At 32.4% G+C, this 22812-nt stretch overlaps 1 protein-coding gene and 1 long non-coding RNA gene across 2 annotated transcripts; both read right to left on the reverse strand.

Annotated features, from left to right (window-relative positions):
- Positions 1-4184: 4184 nt before the first annotated feature.
- Positions 4185-6644, reverse strand: LOC134274190 (uncharacterized). Its single transcript, XR_009993562.1, has 3 exons — positions 6386-6644; positions 5223-5350; positions 4185-4650 (listed from the first exon to the last, which is right to left on the reverse strand). It is a non-coding gene; the product is annotated as an uncharacterized LOC134274190 (long non-coding RNA).
- A 4222-nt stretch (positions 6645-10866) lies between these two features.
- On the reverse strand, positions 10867-15457 carry LOC134274189 (uncharacterized). The gene is made up of 6 exons (XM_062756444.1): positions 15431-15457; positions 15088-15286; positions 14755-14871; positions 14298-14367; positions 12546-12688; positions 10867-10910 (listed from the first exon to the last, which is right to left on the reverse strand). Exons 1-6 carry the CDS (start codon positions 15455-15457, stop codon positions 10867-10869), a joined length of 600 nt encoding a protein of 199 aa, XP_062612428.1.
- Positions 15458-22812: the final 7355 nt, after the last annotated feature.

Consider the following 22812-nt stretch of genomic DNA (forward strand, 5'->3'; position numbering starts at 1 on the left):
TCGAATTATTTGGCCAAGAATTAGCGTCATTCCTTATAATTTAATTTCAAAATAATTAAACAACTGTGGATGTAAAATTGTGCTGCTTTTTACGAGTTCAAATTTCCCGCTCAATAATACAACTGTAGTAACGAAAGTGATAAGAAAGGAGGGGAGGTAATAACTGATACACAGACCTAGCAGCCATGATGTTTGTTTACATGAGGAAAGATCAAGCTACTGTTTGAAGTTGAAGGTACATGTATTAAATCTGGAATTTTCCTTGACTCCCGAGGGCTAGAAATGAGGGAATTGCTTGAATACAGATGATTAAATTGGTTGTCAAAGGGGTGTGTCCCCATACCAAACCAGATAATAGAAAATAATTTGCGTTCCTTTTTGGAAATCGACCAGTGAGAGACAAGAATACACACAAAGTTAAATTATTTTGAAATACCCGGTAAGTTAAAGCATCTCTTATTATAAACAAAAAAAATTTTGTCTGATCCAAAATTATTTAAATCTCCGAGTCTGCATGCAAAAAATTCATTATTACACTGATCACAGTTTTTTGGTAAATTTTCCTTGTACCAGAACGAAGTTGTGATATGGTATTGATAAAACAATATGATGTGATTTAACGAAATTGTCAAAATTCCTGCCCTTTTGTCATTTTTCGCACGAAATATAATTCACAGGTTATGCAGGAGCAGCGAGGTTAAAATCACTGCCTTGTATAATGTATTTCACGAAAGTGCTATGTTTAAAAGCTTCAAATTCTAATAAAAATTATATCCAAATTTCAGGATATGTTTTCTCGCAAGAATGTGTATGCAGTAAACTCGCAACCTACCTTAAAAAACAGATCTAAAGAGAAAAAAGAGTACCTGCCCACTGAAAATTTGAATATATTGAAGATGATGCAGCATTCTGTTCCTTTCTTCCCTCTGAAATCAAACCAGATCAATATTGCAAAGGAGGAGAAAGACAAATAAACAAATTCTTTTTGTTTTATCACCAAATTTTACAATAAATGAAAATCAAAAGAGATAAACTTTTAAAATATAAGGGTTGTCCAGGAAAATTGTGGACAAAGAGATTTTCTCGGAAAATAATGGACGCACTAAGCTGACATTTTTCGTAAACGTTTATTTATCATTTTTTGAGCACCTTTTTTGTTGATAAAATTCTATAGAGAAAATGTTTTTTTTTCAAAGCTTGAATGTGTAGAGGGTACGTTTTTTTGGCGCATGTTAAAAAAGACCTGTACAGAACCATAAAAGAACACGGTATTATTTCGAAATAAAAGTAATTAATAGATAAGATTAATTTAAAAGTAAAAACTATCCCTTTTTGAATTAAATTTCTTTTGTGTCGTCTTTTTGAAAATTTAAAGGCATTTGCTTAATATTTGGCAATATACTGAGCAGTCGCAATGGAAACTGGTAAACAAACACGCGAAAACTGGCGATCTTTAATGACCTTACCAGAGAGAGAGACAGACAGAGAGAGAGAGAGAGAGAGATGATATTAAGATTCACCAGTGTGAATGTCAACAGTAGCAACGAATTTTTCTTTTGTTTCCTGTGATGATGCCACTCCAGTTTTATTTACAGTACATGTATCTGTATCATCTAGAATCTTTTTGTTTGTCTCATCAGCTGGAATAAAAATTCATAATTAGATATACACTGTATACCAAATAAATAATGACTCATGGGTTACAACGCTCATCTTATTACCTTACAAGAGAAGACCTTTTTCTTAAGTATTTCAATGCCAAATTTTGATCATCTACATCTATTGTGGCCCTAACAATCTCCATGGGCAATGTCTTCAATAATTTAGAAACAACACTACCTCAGGAAGTTTTCACACAATTTTCATCTCTTTACGCTCAAAGGTCCTAGAAAATCTTTTTAAAGATTCTTTATTTTTATATATATATATATATATATATATATATATATATATATATATATATATATATATATATATATTATATATTTACATATTAATATCAATTCTCTGTAATTATCAAACAATATCAAAAATGCTTGGCCACGCTACATTTTCAATTTCTATGAAACTTTTTGTGTGTACTCACATTGACACATCATTAATGGTTTTATATTTTTTTATTTCGAAAAATGTCTTGTTGCCATGGTAACAGCACCTATTGTTTCCCCTGTAAATTCTTCCTAAAATTTGACCAAAAAACGTGATTTTGTAGGTTTTACTGAATAAAAATGAGCTTAAAAGAAACAAGAGAATGGGAAAATCTACGTTTGTTTCAAAACTACCATTATTCCTCTCTAGTATAACAACATAATTTTTTAAAAACTGTAATTCTACATAATGGCTTAACAACGCTTAGCTTTGGGGATTTTGGCATTTTGCCAAATTGAGAAAATTACCATTTTAGACCCTTTTTCAAAGCGATTTTTTAATACTTTGCACACTGATTTGAAATTCAGGAAACAGTGCATTGTATAGATGGTACATAAGTTAGTTTAAACACATTAAAATATTTTTGGGACACTTAAATATTTTTTTTAAAAAGCTGATGAAAAATTACCCAAAAATCTGCAAAATTTCCGAATTTCAAGGAACATATGCACATTTCATTAAGTTCATATAGAAAAGAAACGTTCCTTTCTACCTGTTTTGATGTCATTTACAGTAAAATTAGTCCATATCTAGGAGAGGTGTCATGTAAGAATATTCACATCTCATTTCCAAGAGCATTAATACATGTAAATCTGTTCTTAGATAGGAGAACTGTGAACACCTGCACAAAATGCCCCCCCCCCTTTCTGTAAAATTGACAATTTTGAAGTACATGTAGACTAACCAGGGCATGTTTCAAGTTTCCTGAAACTATCCCCCTAGATTGAAACTAATATGAAATAAAATTTTCCCTATCCATTCTCTATTACTATGGAAACAGGAATGCAAGATTTGTTACCATGGAGACAGGAATACCAGATTTTTAACCAAAATGGCTGCGTTTAACGTAACAATATTCCCAAAACTACACTTATTTACTCTTTTATAAAACCTGTGTAATGAGTTAAATGTGAATGTGAACTAAATTTTTTGGCATCTTAAATTTGCATCTTTATGATGTTGCAAAAATATAATGCATTTTGTAATGCTATGTCAAATAATTGCAAAACCTTGTGGCTTTTACCTTTTCAAGATTTGGCCAAACTTGAAAAATTCTGAAATGAAACTAAAACAAGCAGGACATTCATAATATTTTACTCATTTCAACTTGTTACTTTGTATAATTTTTTATTTAATTCATGGGCAACTGCAAACCACAGATACTTTGAATGAAGTAAAAAATTTACCCCCCCCCCTTCTGATTTTTTCTTTTAAAACTTATGAAACACGGCTTTAAACTTGAGAAAAATTATATTGGTTTAAAAAAAATCACATCCTCTTCGGTAAGTTATCTTGGATTTAAACATAACTAGAACTGTCCAAACGGGACAAAATACCCCCGCTGGGTTTTTCAAAAGTAAGTTTTTCCATGATAAAAATGTGTATCACACATTATGAAATTTTTCTCCTGGTGATCTTAAACTTCCCCAAATGACCTTGCGTCAAGGTCATGACACACCCTAACGTCATAGGCAATCTCTGTGTGAAATGAGAACCTACCAAGTTTATCCATAAGAAAGATAAGGACCGGACACAAATTATAAAATTTTTCTTCCAGTGACCTTGAAGTTCCCCAAATGACCTTGGGTCAAGGTCATGACACACCCTTAGATCATGGGCAATCTTTGTATGGAGTAGTAGATTTTAATGTCCCTCCATAAGAAAGATATGGACCAGACATGTTTGCACAGACAGACGGACGGACGGACAGCTAGACAGACAGACGGACAAGGTGATTCCTATATACCCCCCCAAACTTCATTTGCGGGGGGTATAAATATCCAACAATGGAAAACTTTAAACATAGTGTTTGGCATATAATCAACAATTAGGTGTGCAATGGATCTTTTGTATTCTGTAAAGTCAGTTGAAACAATGCCCCCCCCCCCCCACCATGAGACACTGTCCCCCACAAGTATCATTTTAAGGAAGTTCTTCCTTTCATTTTACTAGGTTCCTGCCAACATCTCATCACACCAACTATATCAATCTCCTTTCTTTTTTTTCACATGTAAATATAAATTCTGAAAACAAGAGAACTTTTCGCTTTTTTTATTTTTTATATATGCAACATTTAGAGTACATGTATTCTCAACTACAGTACATATCATTAGAATTACGTGACAAATTCTACTGTTTCTGCTGCTCTGAAAATCTTGTCTCTGATTTTTCAATTTTAGAGTTTTTGTTGGTCAGGCATGTACCAGTAATGACCTACATTGACAACACTGATAATTAGTTAATGAGAATTATGCTGAGTTGAGTTTTTTGGCAAGGTACTGGATAAAGCTTGATAAGTTCTAAAACATATTGTTATACAGCATAAGATTTGAGGATGCCATCACATAATATGATAAACATGTTCCTATTACGGTATATTTGAACTTTGACATCTCAAACACCGATATCTTGAAGACAGTGGGTACAAGTATGTTGGAGTAGGTTGGAATTCAGCTTTCACTTGCCTGGTTTCAAACCTAAAATATGGCATCCCTTCTCAACCTGCAATGGTAAATAATTCCTGCACTTTCCAATATACACTGATTTCAAGCTAATTAAATGTGTATGTAATCCTTTAGAAAGTTGTTTTCTTTATTCTAGTACATGTATAATAATTCTTCTGTTACTGGATAGGTATTAAATTTTGTTTAAAAAAAAAAAAGAAATATGCAAGGTTTAAATTTAGATATAAAACTGAAATATATTTTTTAACAATTTAAGGAGAGATGATACAAACAAACTTTTGTCAAAGAATTTGAAAATAACAACTGGGGTCATGTTTAAATCAGTAAAATTAATAACTTTCTTCGAGTACTTTTTAATTTTTAATTCATATTTGCATAAAAATGGAATTTGAAGTGAAAAATATTTGTATAGATTAATAAGCATAGTTTCAAGAGGGCAGACTTTTGAATATCACAGAAGGTGTACAATTTCTTAATATTCTAGAAATTTATTTATAGCATCATTAATTTGCAATTAAATTATGCCAAAAAATATATACCAATCCAGGCATCCATTTTTTGTTTGTATCATCTGTCCTTAATTTACTTTCATATTTTAAGAATGGTTACCTTGAAAAGAACAAAATCTAGGCTGTCCACTTTCTTGCAGAATGCACTTGAACTTCAGTCATGGCCTATTTGGTCCTGTTTTGGTTTACTGGTCTTACCTTTTCTTTATTCATCTTATATGGTAAATCCTTTGATGAAAAAATGATGAAAATAATTATTTTCCTAGGAACATGATCAAAAGCAAAATTCAGTTCATTCATACACAGACATGTTCATGTGTGTGATCATCTTACCAGTAGTGAATATTTGCCTGAGTATCAAATAATTTGTTTAGAATATTATAAAACATGGTCAGTGTGTATAAAACAAATATGCTATTTGAAAAGATTATTATTATTCACACAAAATTGAACTATAGATTATACAGTACCGGTACTTCACAGGCAAATAAAAGAGTCTATATAAACAAAAATAACTCAATATTTCCAGTGCATTCTTAACCTAGATCTATTTTGTCAATACATATAGTACAGTTTTGGATATACATATAATAAATTTAAAGTTTAAAATATAGAAGCTATTAAATAAAATAATGACATCAAAACAAAACATGCTGTTTTCCTATTTTCTGCTTATGAACATCACATGACCATATTTTGCTGATATATAGAATACTATTTTAAAAAACTTACTAGCTACTTTATGCTTGTGCTCACACATTATAAACCTTTGATGCACTTTTTTTTATAGAAACAAACTTGCTCTAGTTAAATATTTTAACAACACAATTCTGTAAAATATATGCCTAATGCCAATAAAGAATTGAAATAATAGGATAACTGACTGAAAACTGACAGAGGTGGAAATTTATATTATAAAGATAAATAATGCTCACTTAAAAGTCTCTCTCAGCACATCATAAAAAGTAAACCTACTGAACATAATACTGAATGGCACAGATTTTATACAATCTCTATATAGACATTTATATTTCGGGGAAGGGGGGGGGGTCAGCTGTATCAGCAAGTGATGTTTGTATGCTTCAAATTCATTTTTATCAATAAAAATAATTAATTCATTGGTCAGAAAGTCAAACTGTCAAAAGGTATAGTTCGCTTGATTTGATAAGGACCACTACCGGTAAAACAACTGTGTATTGTAAGGCAAATATGCATTTGTTAATCTTGATATTTTTGCAATGCTCAGTATATACATGAATTTACCTTCTGTCTTCATTGTTTAAGATGTCTAGCCTTCTTTTCTTCTTCCAAACTGTAAAACTTTGATGAGATCTTTCGCCAGAAATGTTCATTGCTGTTTACTAAATACACATTGTACCTCCAAACGTTAGAGAGTAGTTCAAGGGAAGTAATTAGGAAGCAAAAAATGCTTCAAAATGTAGAAAAAAGTAATCTTTACCTTTGAATTCCTTTTACATCTTTGAGTCTCCCACTAATATTTTACATATTTTGATATAATCAAATATCAGCCTTTCATAATTAATGATTACTAAATTTGTAATCAGTGTGCCTTATTTGTTTTAAGCCTCCAAAAACTCCACTAAACCAATCACATATCTGATATGTTATAATATGTAAAATGGCCATTTACTATTGAGAGATTAAATTAAAACTACAGATATAATTACTTGAATCTGTAGTATTAAATTTAAATAATGAAAACATATTAAGTTATCCCTTTTCATTTCTGGACACAGTTTTTCTTGATAAGTACACGTTTTTCAAAATTAACGAAATTGAGAATTTTGCACCCCGTTTCTATGGCAACCAAGGTTCTATTTCATAAACCCACTTTAGATTTTACAATTAATGACATAGCTGTTTGAAATTATTATAAAAAAATCAAAATGTTTTTCTATGCGTGGCCAACCAATTTTGATAATTACAGAGAATTGATATTAAACTTTAATCTGGTATATTGTGGTCGCATCCAATTCCATGATTTGAAAAATTTAATATCAAAACTACTTGGAGCTTTTTTAACGTTTATGGCAAAATCTGATGAACTTAATATTGTCTTTAAGGGGAGGGTATAAGTTGGGATATACATGGCAGAATTTCTTCCACAACATACAAATTCTGATGCAATAAAAAGGAAAACAGCATTTTCACTGCTTTCATGTTTATAAAATGCCTACTAAAATGAAGCCATCCTTTACAATGATGTTGGTATAATTACAACAGGTCACTCCATATTTTTGGATCTAAAAATTGTCTGGGGTGGTGTCGCTTACCATCATGATGACAACAAGTACTCGAATATCTCATTTAATCTAAATTTATGTTTTACATACATGTAATAAGCAAAATATCAACTCAATGTGTGATTTACTATTTCCAACATTTAGATTATTTGATGCTTAGAATGGATCTTAATAACTAATACGCACTGTCGGTATTTTTTATTGCATCTTCTTTTTTCTTAAATTTTGAAGTTTTTAATTCCAGGCAAGGTGACGGTGTCAAGGTGACATTATTTCCTTCGATGTTTTTTTTATCACCTGTATATGTAAAAAAAACAAGAAATTTGTGAGTAAATGCTTACCAGTAAGACTCTTGCTCTGACAAACAGGAAATAAAAAAAAAAGAATCCCATAAATGGTACGCCTAAACACTTTAACAATGAATGTGCTGAAAGAGGGTGTTGCAGTTCTTTTGTTATTTTCCCTAAATGTGTAGCAGATTAAAAGAAGAATTTTTATGTTGCAGAAACTCATATTAATTTTTTTCAAATGCAACAATATATAAAGCACAACGAGAAACAATATTTGGAAGGTGTGTATTGACTTCCAATTTGCCATTAAATGATGTGAAAATTAGTCTTACGGCAAAATATATCAGATTTTCTGTTTTTTATATAGGGAATCCCCATTGTTCTGAAAAAGTGCCTCCTTGAAACAAAATAATTTTGATATATACACAAAGAGGCAAGAATTTTCTTCAAAACTGCCATTTCCGATTTTTGTTTCAAAAAGGCACATTTTTGAAAAACGCAAAAATTGAATAAAAATTATTCTTCAAACGAAATGCAAAATGTGTACTTTAAATAACACTGTGAAACCATCGTGTCCGAAATGGTCTTGTGGATATGCTGGTGGGCTTCCATGTAGTACTTTTACCAGAGAATGGGTTCGAATCCTGGTATGGATCATGTTTGAATATTTTTTTTTTTTTGTAATGGTAGTGCAATGAAATTATAAATATTTTGAAAGAGAGGTGATGAATGTCAAGAAGTTAATTAAGTAATAACTAATCTATTTACTGTATTAGAAATGCAGGATTTAATTGTTTCCCTTGATATGCTGTGACTTAAGACTAATGCTTTATTTAGTTTTGTCTTGGAAAATAAAGTTACTGTATTGTTTAAATAATATATATATATTTTTTACATACTGCAGTTATTGCAATTTTGGTCTGTTAGTTAGTAGCAGAGATTTGATTTGAAACAAATGTCTTGGATGTAGCACCAACAATGTGATTATGGGACGCAGTTTTATTTAATTAAAAAATATTTTCGCACGATGTCTCCAGTATATCTTTCAAAATGCTGCTTTAGCCATTGTGTTTTTTGTTGTTGCAAAATGACGAACGTGTTTTGCTGTATCAAACAGGAAATACCCTCCGTAAACATAGTCCTCTACGTAACTTTATCTATATTTAGACATTTAGACATAACGAGGGTATTTAAATGTCCTTCTCGATATATAGGGAATAATCGCGAGTTTCTGCAACACCTTCTTTCAGGTTTGGCGAAGGAGCAGTCACTACCCATGTTTTTATCCTATGTTCGACACAATGCAGTTTTGAAAAAAAAATCATGTACACAGGGAAAAAGTTCAAAATACAGATTTCATATTTAAGAACATTTTAAAATGCTTTTAATCAATTATGAATTTCTTTTGAGTTCAAATCATGATTTTACACAAAGCCTATTTTAATTCTAGAATTCAGTGGCAATGAACATTGGAAGAAGGTTCAATCATGCCAACAGTTGGACGGTTTGATGTCCAGGAGTATAGAAAAACAATTCAATAAAACATTTTTTTTCGTATTCAAACTCCATCCGTCGGGCCCAAGAAAGCAGGTTGAATAAAATTCAAACTTTTCATCTTTCGAGTGATGCTCAGACAACGCTGGGTGAAAAAGATTAACTATAAGTACTGACTAAAGTCCACAGAGAATTCCTGCTTGATAATAGGTAACTGCAGATCTGTAGCTCTCCGAAAAAATAAATATTGATAGACCGGAGAGCTACAGTGCCACCTCATTGAAAAAACTGTATATTTATTGCGCACAAAAAAGTGCACTCGATTCTTGAATAATTTTTCCAAATTCTTACCTCAATTGCAAAAAATGGAAGATTTCAAAAAAATTACTCTCTCCTGCAGAGTTTCCGAAAACTATCGGTCCTACCGGCAAAACCGATAGAAAATCGAAATGTCCGATGAAATTCGCTATAGTACCGGTCCGTGTGACCGATTGTCAGATTGTGGTGAGGGCTTGTCCTGATTAATTTATTGTACTCTAATCTATTGCAATGCCTTCATAAATGAAAATTTTCATTTCAGTATGCTCCTATTCTTCGTAAATATCCATAATCTTATCCATTTTTCAGTTCTACTTGACTTGTTTACTTCTAAAAACGATCGTTTTTTCCTAATCCGAATTTCCTCCATTCCTCTGTTAATGGTAAACACGTGCAATATATAGGTCATGAAGTGCAATGTCGACTGAGAAAACGTAACTTTAGATAATTTAAAATTTATTTTTCTTTTGAATTTCTATCACAACTGCTATTTATACATAATTCAATTTTACAAGTGAGAATTAAACTTTTAATTTTAAAAAAAATTCTAGAAAACTTAAGAAATTTTCTTTTTCAAGAATTTACTTTTTTTTAAATAATTAGGTGTTTCTTTCCCCCAACATTTACTTGGGGCTGATAAGCTGCCACAAACCTGTGTGGGCTGTTGCCATGCTTGAATTATTTATAAGTTACATAACCCTGGTATCACAATCAGTGTTGGTGAGCCATGGAAATTTTTACATATTCAATACCATTTTTTTTTTAAATTACATCTGATCATAATTAAGAAATATACACTGTATATTCTAAAACTTATTCGGACTGATAGAATATGCTTCGGACCGGTAGAACGCATTAAGTTATCAGTCCGAATGACTGATAGAAATATTTGGTTTTCGGAAACTCTGCTCCTGTATCAAGTTCTCTCGTAGTTGACATCTGAACGAAGCATATTGGACCGAATTATCTTTGAAACCAAAATGGCAGTATAAATAAGCGAAATGTCCGATGATTGCAATATCAGGGCCAGGAGGACTATTAACAACAATTATGAGGAATGTTTTGTTGTGGAAAGAGTCAAAGAATAGGTTAGTAGTATTTTCAGATTACAGCTTTAAAAACATGGAGAAATAAATCGAGAACCGAGCGCATTTTTTGTGCGCAATAAATATACAGTTTTTTCAATGGGTGGCTCTGTAGCTCTCCGGTCTATCAATAATTTTTTTCGGAGAGCTACAGATCTGCAGCTTGATAATAGGAAAATTATTTTTATCTCTTATTCAAAAAACATTTTGGAGGATTTAAACCTCGTGAAAACATTTAAATTACAATTACGCATGACAAGCGGTTATATAAATATTTAGATAGTACGAGTTTTCTACCTACCCTGCATCAACTTCTCCCGTGTTTCTTCATCTTCATCTTTGAAATGCAGAAAAACAATGGTCATTTGCAAAATAATTTTGTTAAAAACATTCAAATCATACGCATAAGTACTCTGAAGTTGATATAAGATGCTGGAATGTTTCGATTAACAATATCTTGTAATTGTTTGAAAAACATGTTTTCAAACAACCTGTGGGAGTTCCCATTGATACCCGAGTTGCGTTCCTTTCTTGAAAGACCTATTTTGTATTTATAGTAGATGAAACAAAGTTAGACCATTATTTACACACTGATTTCTTCATTATTTCTCGATCATGACAAAGAGCACATGGTGGTTGTGCCCGGTTGTCAAAAAATGTTCACACCTCCATGGCACCTGATCCCATTTCTTATGTTTTAGAAGTCCGTGTTTTCCTCTGCTTCTGATCTGTATTGTTTGAATGCTAAAATACAGTTCCTTATCTCCGTATATTTTATGAAGCTGAATTTATTCAGAAACATATATGGGAAGAAGAAAACTCTTCAACACAACATTAAATCATACCGACGGGGTATCACTAATAAAAATCCTTCCATGTCGCTTTGATATGTACCAGTAAGCTTGAAGTAAAAGATGCCAAAGAGTCTTACACGTCTACTTCAAAGTTTGATGTTTTACAAGAAAAAATTCAATGATAATATAAAAACAAAACTCTATGATCGAAATTTCGTGTGTTTGAGTCACAGCTGCGGGTCACGACCGACCGAAGACGATCAAAAATGATAGCTTCTGTTCCTTTGATATGCACTTGGCACTTTAGAGTGAAAACGATGGGTTTTTCTGACAAGACCTTAAAACCGAGGCCCCACGTCACGGTAAGCATTGGTACGATAAAGAACCAACTGTTCAATGGCCTGAGTGCTGAGTAAAGGTCTAGATTTGAAGTTCTTCAATTTTTAATGGCGTCTCTATATTATTGCAAAAATCTCGAACAGTTTATCAATCAAGCTATTGTTAAACTTTTTCACATAGCAACATACCGGCCTTATCACCTTCATATGGGGATAATATATTCCAGTTCATTCGATACGCATTCATTCAAACGATGTTAGAAATGAGATTAAGTTATTGACAAACAAATTGACGAAACAAAATTACAATGATTGATATCAAAATGACCTTTTCAGCAAATACGATCTATAATTAAGTTGAAAGCTTATAGGTGACGTTTTAGTACGTCCGTTATTAACATGCTGAGTTTGCTATGGATGTTATTGCTTTTGCCCATTCATGACTAGGATGAACAGAGGACACGGTATGTCTGACTTATTGAGAAGGAATGCTTCACCTGATTCCACACTTGATCTTTTAGAGGTTCGTGATTGCTATGTTTTCGTTTTCTGTATTGTTTCCTTGAACGTATGAGTTTGAATTCCATTCATTACCTCCATATTTTATTAAGCATAGCAATACATTGAAAGCTTAAATACTTTTAATCACTATCTTTACATTGAAAGCCTTAATATTTTGAAACACAACGCCTACCTGTGCTTATCATAAGCTTACTATAAGCGTAAACATATTAAAACATTAAGAACATCTTTTTAATGGTACTGAATAGATATATCTAAAGCTAGAAAGAGAATATAGAATCAAATGTATTTAAAGTAAATTAAAGTTGATAAACATACCAATCTCAATTTTTTCTTGTTTTCCACGCCCTTGTTTTCCCTTTTTCCGCCTCCTTCCCAAGAAACAGATTACTGATATCAGTAGGACTATGACAAATATGACAGCTGTTACACACGTTACAGCAATCTGAAACGTCTCCTGACTGGAAAAAAATATCAACATAACAATTCTTTGCATTTATTCTTGACAAAAAATATATAATAGGTCTATGGGCCCAATGCTGACATGAATAACTAAAGCTGTATTATTTCAAAGATTTTTTTTCTAATCCCCTTTATTCATGTGTATTCCAATAAAAAAAATTAATACAATATAAACCCTGATTTATTATTATGTTTTCCTTAAAACCACACAATATTGGGACGTTTCATAAATCATTATTATATAGCTTTGTAGTTATAAAAATGAAAAAAATTATGTTCTTTTAAAGATACCAAATTTTATTAATCTCCCCTTGAAGATGAATAAACATAGGTAATCAGAGATTACAGAGCTCACCTCAAGAAATGTTGTCTCTAAGCAAAGCAAAGTCCTACAATTAACTAACATTCTTGAAGTTTACATCCCAAATTGCAACATTTATGCAATTTTGATCTGATAGGGCTTGTATTTACTTAGAAATAGACTATCCAAAATCTTAAAAGCAGTCACCTATCAAGCAAATGTAATTCTAATCCAGCATCTAAGGCACGTTTGAGATTTACATCCCATGATGCATCATCTACGCAAGTTTGGCTAATATAGGCTTTATAGTTTCTTGGTGATAGGCCTGCATACATAACGTTTACTTGGTCCATTATCTTGAACATGTCGGATCCAGTATCCGAAGCAAATAAATTAGTTTGCATCATTAGATGTATCATCCATGCAAGTTTACTCAAACGTAGGGCATATACTTGCTTTAGAATGAACCTGTCCCAAAAACGTTAACCTGTTCACTCATCCAGAAAATGTACCGGTATGTAAGATGAAATATCCAAAGCAAGCCTGGTAGTATACATTCCTAGATGTATCATCCATGCACGTTTGGTCATTATAGTGCTCATAGATACTTGGAAATGAGACCCACACCATGAACATTTACCTGTTCACTCATCCAGAAAAAGTAGGTCAGATCCAGCATACGGAGCAAGCCTGGTTGTATGCATTCTTAGATGTATCATCCATGCAAGTTTGGTCATTATAGGGTTCAAAGTTACTTGAAAATGAGACTGCAGCATTTGAATCTGGTACAATGAAACACACAAGAAGCATCTTCCATTCATGTCAGATCAATATAGGACATAGTAGTTAAAAAGCTGCTCCAAAAAACTTCAAACGTACCACACCGAGGGTATCACACAAGCTCCCCCAACTTCATTGAGGAGAGTAAAAAATGAAAAGTTTACAGGAAATGCATAAAACAACACCCAAAAATGATGACAGGCAAGCAGATGGATACTTCAGCTGGCAGAGCTATTAATGGGAATATTTATTCATGTTGTGATGTTACTAAAATTGCTATTTTGCATAATAGTCTTTTAGAATACTCGCTTGCAAAGTTTCGGGTATATTTTATGAGGATGCTCTTAATCAAACTTGAATACTATGTATAAAAGTATTTTGTCAGATCTCATTCTATGAGTTTAAATGACATGAACCATCAATTATGAATGCTAATAATTTGTTTTTTATCTGGAGACGTTAGAAGACAATTCTAAATTTCAAGTCAATTTTAAAACGTATATGATACTGATGACATTAAAACCTACCTATCGGAGCTATCTGTACATGTACTGATGGCGCCATCCGAAGTTTTGTTTATCAGAAAACAATCAGGATCTAGTAAAGAATTTATCATATTAAAATCAGTTTTCTTAAAACCATTTTTAAGATATGAGTAAAACCGTTAAACAATATTATTTAATTTCATTTTTTTTCCATGACAAATTTTGACTGCTCAATTTCAATTATTGAAAGGCATGAATACTAACACCTGTAAATTTGAACACTTGTAAATTTTAAACGTATGAATACTACATGTAAACTTGTAATTCTTAAAGGTTTGAATATTAACATCTGTAAATCTTAAAAGAGTTAAGTTTTTAATGTATACCAACACTTGTACGTTTTAAAGGTATAATTGCTAACACTTGTTAATTTTAAAGAGATGCATACTAACACCTGTGAATTTTTAAAGGTATACTGAATTTTTAAAGGTATACTAACACTTGTAAATTTCGTCACTAAAGTAGAAACTATCTGGACAACCATTAGATGCATTCATGCAAGTATATCGATTCAGATCTCCTGTTCCTGACAGTACATAGCAATCAAATTCACCATCTGAAAAAATAAGAATTTCATAAATGCTTAATTTTCAATTTTAAAAACCCCCAGATGTTTCTTTGTGTTTTAAATTAGCATGTACGTCTTTTTCATAGACAAAATATTTTCTAATCAAAATAAAAAGACTACACATCTCAGATTCTATATATGCATGATAACCCATTTTGAAAGTTAATATATTTGTTTTCAACGGTAAACTTAATGCATAGGTACCTATTGGAGGGGTGCCATATCTAGTCGAATTTAAACAAAATTCCACAAGTTTAGTATGGTTGCTGTTTGGTAAACAGTGGTATCGGTATTTGTTGGTGTTGTCTGTACTGCAATGAAGCCTTTCTGAGGCTATTTCCCACTGGTCTTTGTTTGGTGGGCAGTCTTCAACTTCGTACACATTGAATGGATAGTTTGGCAGCTATAAAATCGAAAAATTAAATTGGTGAAACTTGCGTTATTTACGACTGCTACAATTAAGGTTAATTTATGATGAAAGAATCTTTACATTTTTAATTGATTAAATCACAGATACAAATTTGAAATTTAAAGGAAAGCAACTTACAGGCAACACATCGTCAGTACATGTCATCATCTCTCTATCATGGCTATACAGACAAAAATCTGCAAACTAAATTAAACCAGAATTTCAAATGAAACATATGGGATAACAAATGGTATTCAAGATCAAAAGTCTATAAAACAATACAAAACAGAAGCAGAGCAAACACGGACCTACAAAACATCAGTGGTCGGATGAGGTGCCATGGAGGAGTAAGCATCCCCTGTCGACCAGTAACACCCACCGTGTGCTCCTTGTCATGATTGGGATATATCTCTCGTCAATTGAGTGTGTAAAGGACTAACAATAAGCATGAGCGACATCGCTCACCTAGCTTTTGCCATGCCGTTCTTTACCAAACCCCCTTTGTAATACATATTGTGACCCCATCCTATCCTAAGTATCCTTCTGGTCATAATTCAGACAATTTAAAATCTACACTATCCCAGTATGTTTTCACATAATTTTCAGCTTTTCTGGCTCGGTAGTTATTGAGATCTTTCAAGATTTTTTTTTCTATATATCATGTATTGTTCGATGTAAAACTTTGATCACGTTGATTCCAAATTGTTGCCCCGTCCTACACCAGGGGGTCATGATTTGAACAATTCAAAATTTACACCACCCCAGGATGCTTTCATGTAAGTTTCAATGTCTCTGGCCCCGTGGTTCTTGAGATTTTTTTAAAAAGTCCTATATATTTCAATGTAAAACTTGGGTTCCCTATTGTGGCCCCGCCCTTCCTCCAGGGGTCATGATTTGAACAATTAAAAATCTATCTACACTACCCAAGGATGCTTCCACATAAGTTTAAGATTTTCTGGCCCAGTTGTTCCTGCGAAGAAATCTTTTTAAGTTTTTCCCCTAAATATTTCTATGTAAAATTTTGATTGCCTTTTGTGGCCCCATCCAACCCCTGGGGTCATGTTTTGAACAATTCATGGGAGATGTTAGCTCCTTTTCAATATTTTGTTATGACGTTCACTGATTTATGACGAGATGCAAATTTTTTAGGGGATCAATTTAGTGGTTTGGTGTTTACTGATTGTTGATGTGACACTATCTTTGTTGTGATGCTCTAATAAAGCAACACTGTTATTAGCTTCCATTTGTGCTGGGCACTGAGTGATCAAGTGTTCACAGCATTTTTTTGTTTATCAGGCCCTATAGGTAGCAAATAAATGAGTCATTTTGGTTAAGTAGTTCATAAGCTGCATAGTCTAGTGGCGGATATTCAGCTTACCAGCAGCGCTCACGTGGACGCTTCAATTAATTTTGATTCAAAAGCGTCAAAGAACATGATCATTATTCTAATTTTCTGGTGATTATCTGTTGCTAGGGTTCACCTTGGAACTGTTTCCGTTTTTTTTTTGTACTAGCAGTTATGAGTGCAGTAGTGGCCAAAACCACCTATAAACCATTACAAAAAGTTGAAATATGTGTATATTTTTCCTTTTTAAGTTAATTTCATATGGCACCCTAGTAAGCAAGTTTTGTCTTTAATAACAGAATTTAACTCATTTAAGTTAAATCGGTTTATCAAAGCTAAATATCGTTAATGACATTTTCAGGTGTTTATCGGGTTTTTAGCCACCCCTAGTTCATCAGCAGGGATAACCATGAAATATGACGTCACGGCCACCCTGCATACCTTTTCAGCATTCAACACGTAAAAATCCTATGTAAAATTGCGGCAAAAGTCATATATTCTAATTCTAAAAATTGTTACTAACATCGTTTCAGATTCTAAATTATGAATTAATATTCTTGTTCCTTGAAAAGAAATCAACTTCGGAAAAAGTATGACGTCGTAGAAGCTCACGGAGCACCAGCTAAGAATACCACTTTATGCTGGGACTCTGGAAATCTCCGTGGACGCAATTACATAACAGACAAGAGGCCCATGGGCAACATCGCTCACCTGAGCATTGTGGCTAGAAAAGTCGAAATGTGTATATTATTGAATAGTTTAAATCAAAAAGTAGTCACATGACTAATCATGGCTTTGCTGTTCTTGAGAAGATGATTTTTAAAGAATTTTCTTATGTATGTCTATGTAAAACTTTGATCGGCCATTGTGGCCCCGCCCTACCTCCGGGGGTCATGATTTGAACAAACTTGAATCTACACTACCTGAGGATGCTTCCATATAGATATGATCAATTATAGCTTTGTAATTCTTGAGAAAAAAAACTTTTATGGAATTTTCATATACATTTCTATGTAAAACTTTGATCGGCCATTGTTGTGGCCCCGCCTTACCCCCGGGGGTCATGATTTGAACAAACTTGAATCTACACTACCTGAGGATGCTTCCATATAAATATGATCAATTATGGCTTTGCTATTCTTGAGAAGAAGATTTTTAAATTATTTTCCTGTATATTTCTATGAAAAAAATTTGATTGGCCATTGTGGCCCCGCCCTACCCTCGGGGGTCATGATTTGAACAAACTTGAATCTACACTACCTGAGGATGCTTCTGTATAAATATGATCAATTATAGCTTCGTAATTCTTGAGAAGAAGATTTTTAAAGAATTTTCCTACATATTTCTATGTAAAACTTTGATTGGCCATTTTGGCCCCGCCCTACCCCTAGGGGTCATGATTTGAACAAACTTGAATCTACACTACCTGAGGATGCTTCCATATAAATATGATCAATTATGGCTCTGCTATTCTTGAGAAGAAGATTTTTAAATTATTTTCCTACATATTTCTATTTAAAAATTTGATCAGCCATTTTGGCACTGCCCTACCCCCAGGGCTCATGATTTGAACAAACTTGAATTTACACTACCTTCATCAAGGATGTTTCCCCATAAGTTTCATCTTTCCTGGCACAGTGGTTCTTGAGAAGAAGATTTTTAAAACATACCACCAAATTTTCACAAATTCACAATTATCTCCCCTTGAATGAGGGCGTGGCCCTTCATTTGAACAAATTTGAATCCCCTTTACCTTTGGATACTTTGTGGCAAGTTTGGTTGAAATTGGCCAAGCGGTTCTTGAGAAGAAGTCGTAAATGTGAAAAGTGTACAGACAGATGGACAGCTAGACAGACAGACGCTGGACAAAATGTGATCAGAAAAGCTCACTTGAGCCTTCGGCTCAGGTGAGCTAAAAATTCTCAAAATATTTTTATTACTTTTATACACGATATATTTTTAAAACGAGTCTTGCATGTGTGTGTTTACATTGCACAGGCCATATTTGCTTTAAATCAGACAAGAAGATATTTGATAATCTGCTATTATAAAGGATATCAAACACTGTCACTTTCAAAAAAAGGTTAGTGAAGTCATGGTAAGAATTTCACTGTTGCATAGCTTGAGAAAGCACTGTCACTCAGTAAAAAGAAAATAACATTGGTAAACAAAACAACACAATTGTTAGCAATGTAAATTTCAAATTATACAAAAACTTTTTTTGGTGAATACATATATAATTTATATTGTGCCTTGGGACCAACAATTTTGACCTTTAGACTTTGACCTTAGAAGCTTGACATGTTTTTGAGAAAATTCAACCCTCGACATAAGCTGCCGTACGGGGGTATCCGTGTTTTACAAACACATCTTGTTCCTAAAGAAATCGCACACACCATTAGATTCAAATCTTACTGTGTACATTATGTAGTTTCTAATCCCGTATCACACACTTAATTAAAGTGGATCGTCGCTCCTATTTGTTTTACATCCAAATGCACATGTGTGAAATGCATACAGAGTATTAAACAGGAAGGAAATCTCGCATTAACGCATACTAGAGACTGATTGTAACAATTAGAAGACTTTTAAGCCCATATAATTTGAATGGTTAAACAAAGCGGAACACTTATATTGTAGAATGAATTCATACCTTCAGGCCCGCAAAATAAATTGCGAATATTTCATGGTATTATATAAACAAAAAAATATTGCGTTGGAAATTTAATAAACCCGCGGTTAAATTACAGAAAATTTGTAATGTCTCTTTATACCAATGCTTAGTAAGTTGCATATTTGGTCTATGTACCTCTGACTTAAGTATTTGATATTTATAAATGTAATTAATGTATACCCTATTACAAGCAAAGGTGGATAAACTGAATCTGAACTTGATATTAATGTTAACAGTAGTAAATGAAAAATTACAGTATTTACTATGATACTAGCATTAAGAAACTTCATTATAATTTTAAATGAAATAAGTTGAAACATGTGTGATGATGAAACTACAAGCTATGTTGATTTTTCTTTTTATTAAGAGCTCAAGGTAACAAAAATTTATTGTAAATTATATCAAAAACAGTAATCCATGGAAAAATAACTACATTTCTACTTACTTTGTCAATTAAATCGATTCCTCAGTCTTCTTTTCTCCGGCTTATTTTGTATTTAAATATAACTTTAGCTTACACAAAGGCGGATAATACATGGTTTTTAAATTATCATAAACATTTATAGTCAACATGGTCAGGGTAGATAGTAAAATGTAAATATAAGCAATGAATCATCATTTTTTGAAAGATAGTCTCATAACTGCAGCGGTGTGTGCAAACGCGCGTTTCTCTACCGTTGCGGTTATGAGGCTATATCTTAAAAAAAAATCAAGGCTTAAAATCACAGCAATGGGTATTTTTTGAACTGTAGCGTCACTTCTTAAGAGCATGAATAGCACTAAAATAGGCGTCCCGAAACAATAATCCTCGCTTAAATTAGGTCAAGATGTTCTTTGCTCTCAAAAGCACAAATTTATAAACATTTTCTGCCTTTAAAATTAACAAATACAACTTATATAGTGATAAATTAAACTTTTCTTGCCCCCCAAATACATGTACATACATTTTGAAACTGTTTAAAACCGGCCTCCAGATACCTGGGCACGGACTTGGACTACGACGGAAATCCCCATTCAAAGCGAAAGTGGTCGTTCCCGCTTCGCTTCCTCCACATTCACTTGGTAGCGTAAGGAAGACAACTTGTATTTGCATGCATGCATAATTAAAGTACTGAAAGTTCTGATGGGAGTTGATTTTACTGACGATTTAAACATAATTTTATGTTTTTAAAATTTTAACCTTGTTTAAAACTTATCAAGCAGATGAGTCTTAATTTGGTATTCGAGAATCAAATGACCAAAAAATTTAAAAACGTCACTATTCTACAAATAAACACTTAAGCTTAATTGGTTTGATTTGTCCAAAGCTTCCGAATTATAAGAGAAAACGTGTAAGACCTCTTCACAGATCAACATTAAAAAATAATTTAAGGTATTTTTTTTAACTAAGGTATGTTTAAAAATGTCATAGCAACGTCGTTTTTTTCTCAGAATGTGCTTCAATTTAGAAATTCCACATAAGTATATAAAAATAATTTCTAAGTACATGTAACTGTTTAAATGTATACACAAAAAATGGTGTACGTTTTGCTAATATGCATAACAACAATATTGTTTTCAAAATATCATATTTTATTTTGTTCAATATATGATATACTGTGAAACACTGATGCCCCCATATATATGACAGATTATGGCGAGGGTTGAATTTTCTCAAAGGCGTGTCAATCTCCAAAGGTCCATGCATGTATACATGCATGTCAAAATTGTTGGAATCAAAAGAAATGTCCTGTCGACGACAAGAAATACACGAGCGAAAATTGAAAATCATATGTTCTAAATGTGTTCTAAACGTTATGGACAAATTAAGGTTTTTAAAGAGTGGACCAGTGGGCCAAACTCAAAGGTCAAGCCCGAAATCTCTGAAATATTTATACTGTCTTTCTGACATACTTTCTATTTATCAATAAAAATAGTATGTCAGAAAGACAGGTCATGTTGTATATTGTTAAAAATGAATTTTTATATTAATGATTTGAAATTTTATTTTATTTCATAAAATTTACAAAAGATAGATGTATTTTAGAACGAAATAAAATGAATAAAAATGCCAAGAATTTTGAAGACAAACTTGTCAGCTTAATCAAGTACAAAAGAAATTGTTAAATGTTTTTACATGTCAACAGATGTACGAAGTTTTGCTTTATTGCAGTGTCCAGTCTTTTATTGTCAAAAACCTTTTTGCTAATTGACTCTGGTCAACAGGTAAATAATTTAATCTCACATAAAAGAAGGGAAATTGACTTTTTAGCATAGGTGTTATTTCGGTACTTTTTGAGCTTTAGCGGTCAGTCTAAATTGTTTACATTAAGTATTTAGCAATTTACCCTCTTGGCTATCTTTTTGTTTAATTGGTTCTCGGCTAAGGACGAAGAAACCGAGTGCGCATTCACTTTTGCGCATTACCTACCTTTTTGGAAGTTTTTACTTATATGGTTAATTTTCACACTTTTTGGACAATTCAGTTTTTAATTCTAAATTCTGATTGGCTAATATCTACAACCCGCGGTGTTGGTCTCCGTATGGAAAGTGGCCCGACTCTCGGTCATTCCATGCAGAGACGCCACTGAATAAAGACTTGAACTTATATTTGAATCCTTTTCATTTGGGTTGTAGGTATGTAGCACATTTTATTAGATTTCTTTCTTTAATTTCTTTTATTTTTATAAAAGTCGTTTTCTAAATTTGAGCTAAGATTGATTAATATTAAATACTTTTAATTTGGATAAGATTATTGATAAGTGAAATAATTATTTTAATGTCTTATTATTTAGTTCAAAGTTGTTATTTTTTTTTGCTAAGGAAATGGCTAACCTTTGTGATTTTTATACGCGCCTGTTTACCTTTTTATATTTTACTGTCGTTTAAATGCTGTATCTTGATTAACTTAAAAATCTCCGGAAACTTGTCAAATATTTTACATCATGTTTGAATTTAGCGCCCTTGTTTATTTTTGGAACTCTTTAGTCAAAGAAGTTTAATTTATTTTTAGTAATTGTCAAAATACATTTCGGCATGTTGTTTTCCATTTCTTGTAAGTAAATAACAAGCGATCACGATTATTAATATTTCTGTGTAAGGTAACAGGTCGCACGAATGAGTTATTCATTTATAACTTTGTTTTTTAAATTGATTATTTGTTCACAGCGACAAAGTACGTATAACTCGAATTATCTCTGTCATTGTTTACATACTGTTGAAGTTTTACAAAAGTGTTTTAATGAGTGAATGATTGTGCATTGTTAAAGTAAATTTAATTGATTATTGTTCATTTGATTTTAAATATTGTCATTCCATGCAGAGACGCCACTGAATAAAGACTTGAACTTATATTTGAATCCTTTTCATTTGGGTTGTAGGCAGTTACACTTTTGAGTAGTCCTCCTACACTCATACAGGACTTGTGTGTCTTATAAGGAAAAAGACGCATCTGTCAATACCTATTGAAAGAGATCGTCACAATAAATAAGCATATGTATCATGAAAGTCTTAGCACCAACT

This window comes from Saccostrea cucullata, unplaced genomic scaffold (genome assembly GCF_032062105.1).
Source record: "Saccostrea cucullata isolate Sc308-1 unplaced genomic scaffold, CSIRO_AGI_Scuc_v1 ctg7788, whole genome shotgun sequence".
NCBI classification, from domain to species: Eukaryota; Metazoa; Mollusca; class Bivalvia; order Ostreida; family Ostreidae; genus Saccostrea; species Saccostrea cuccullata.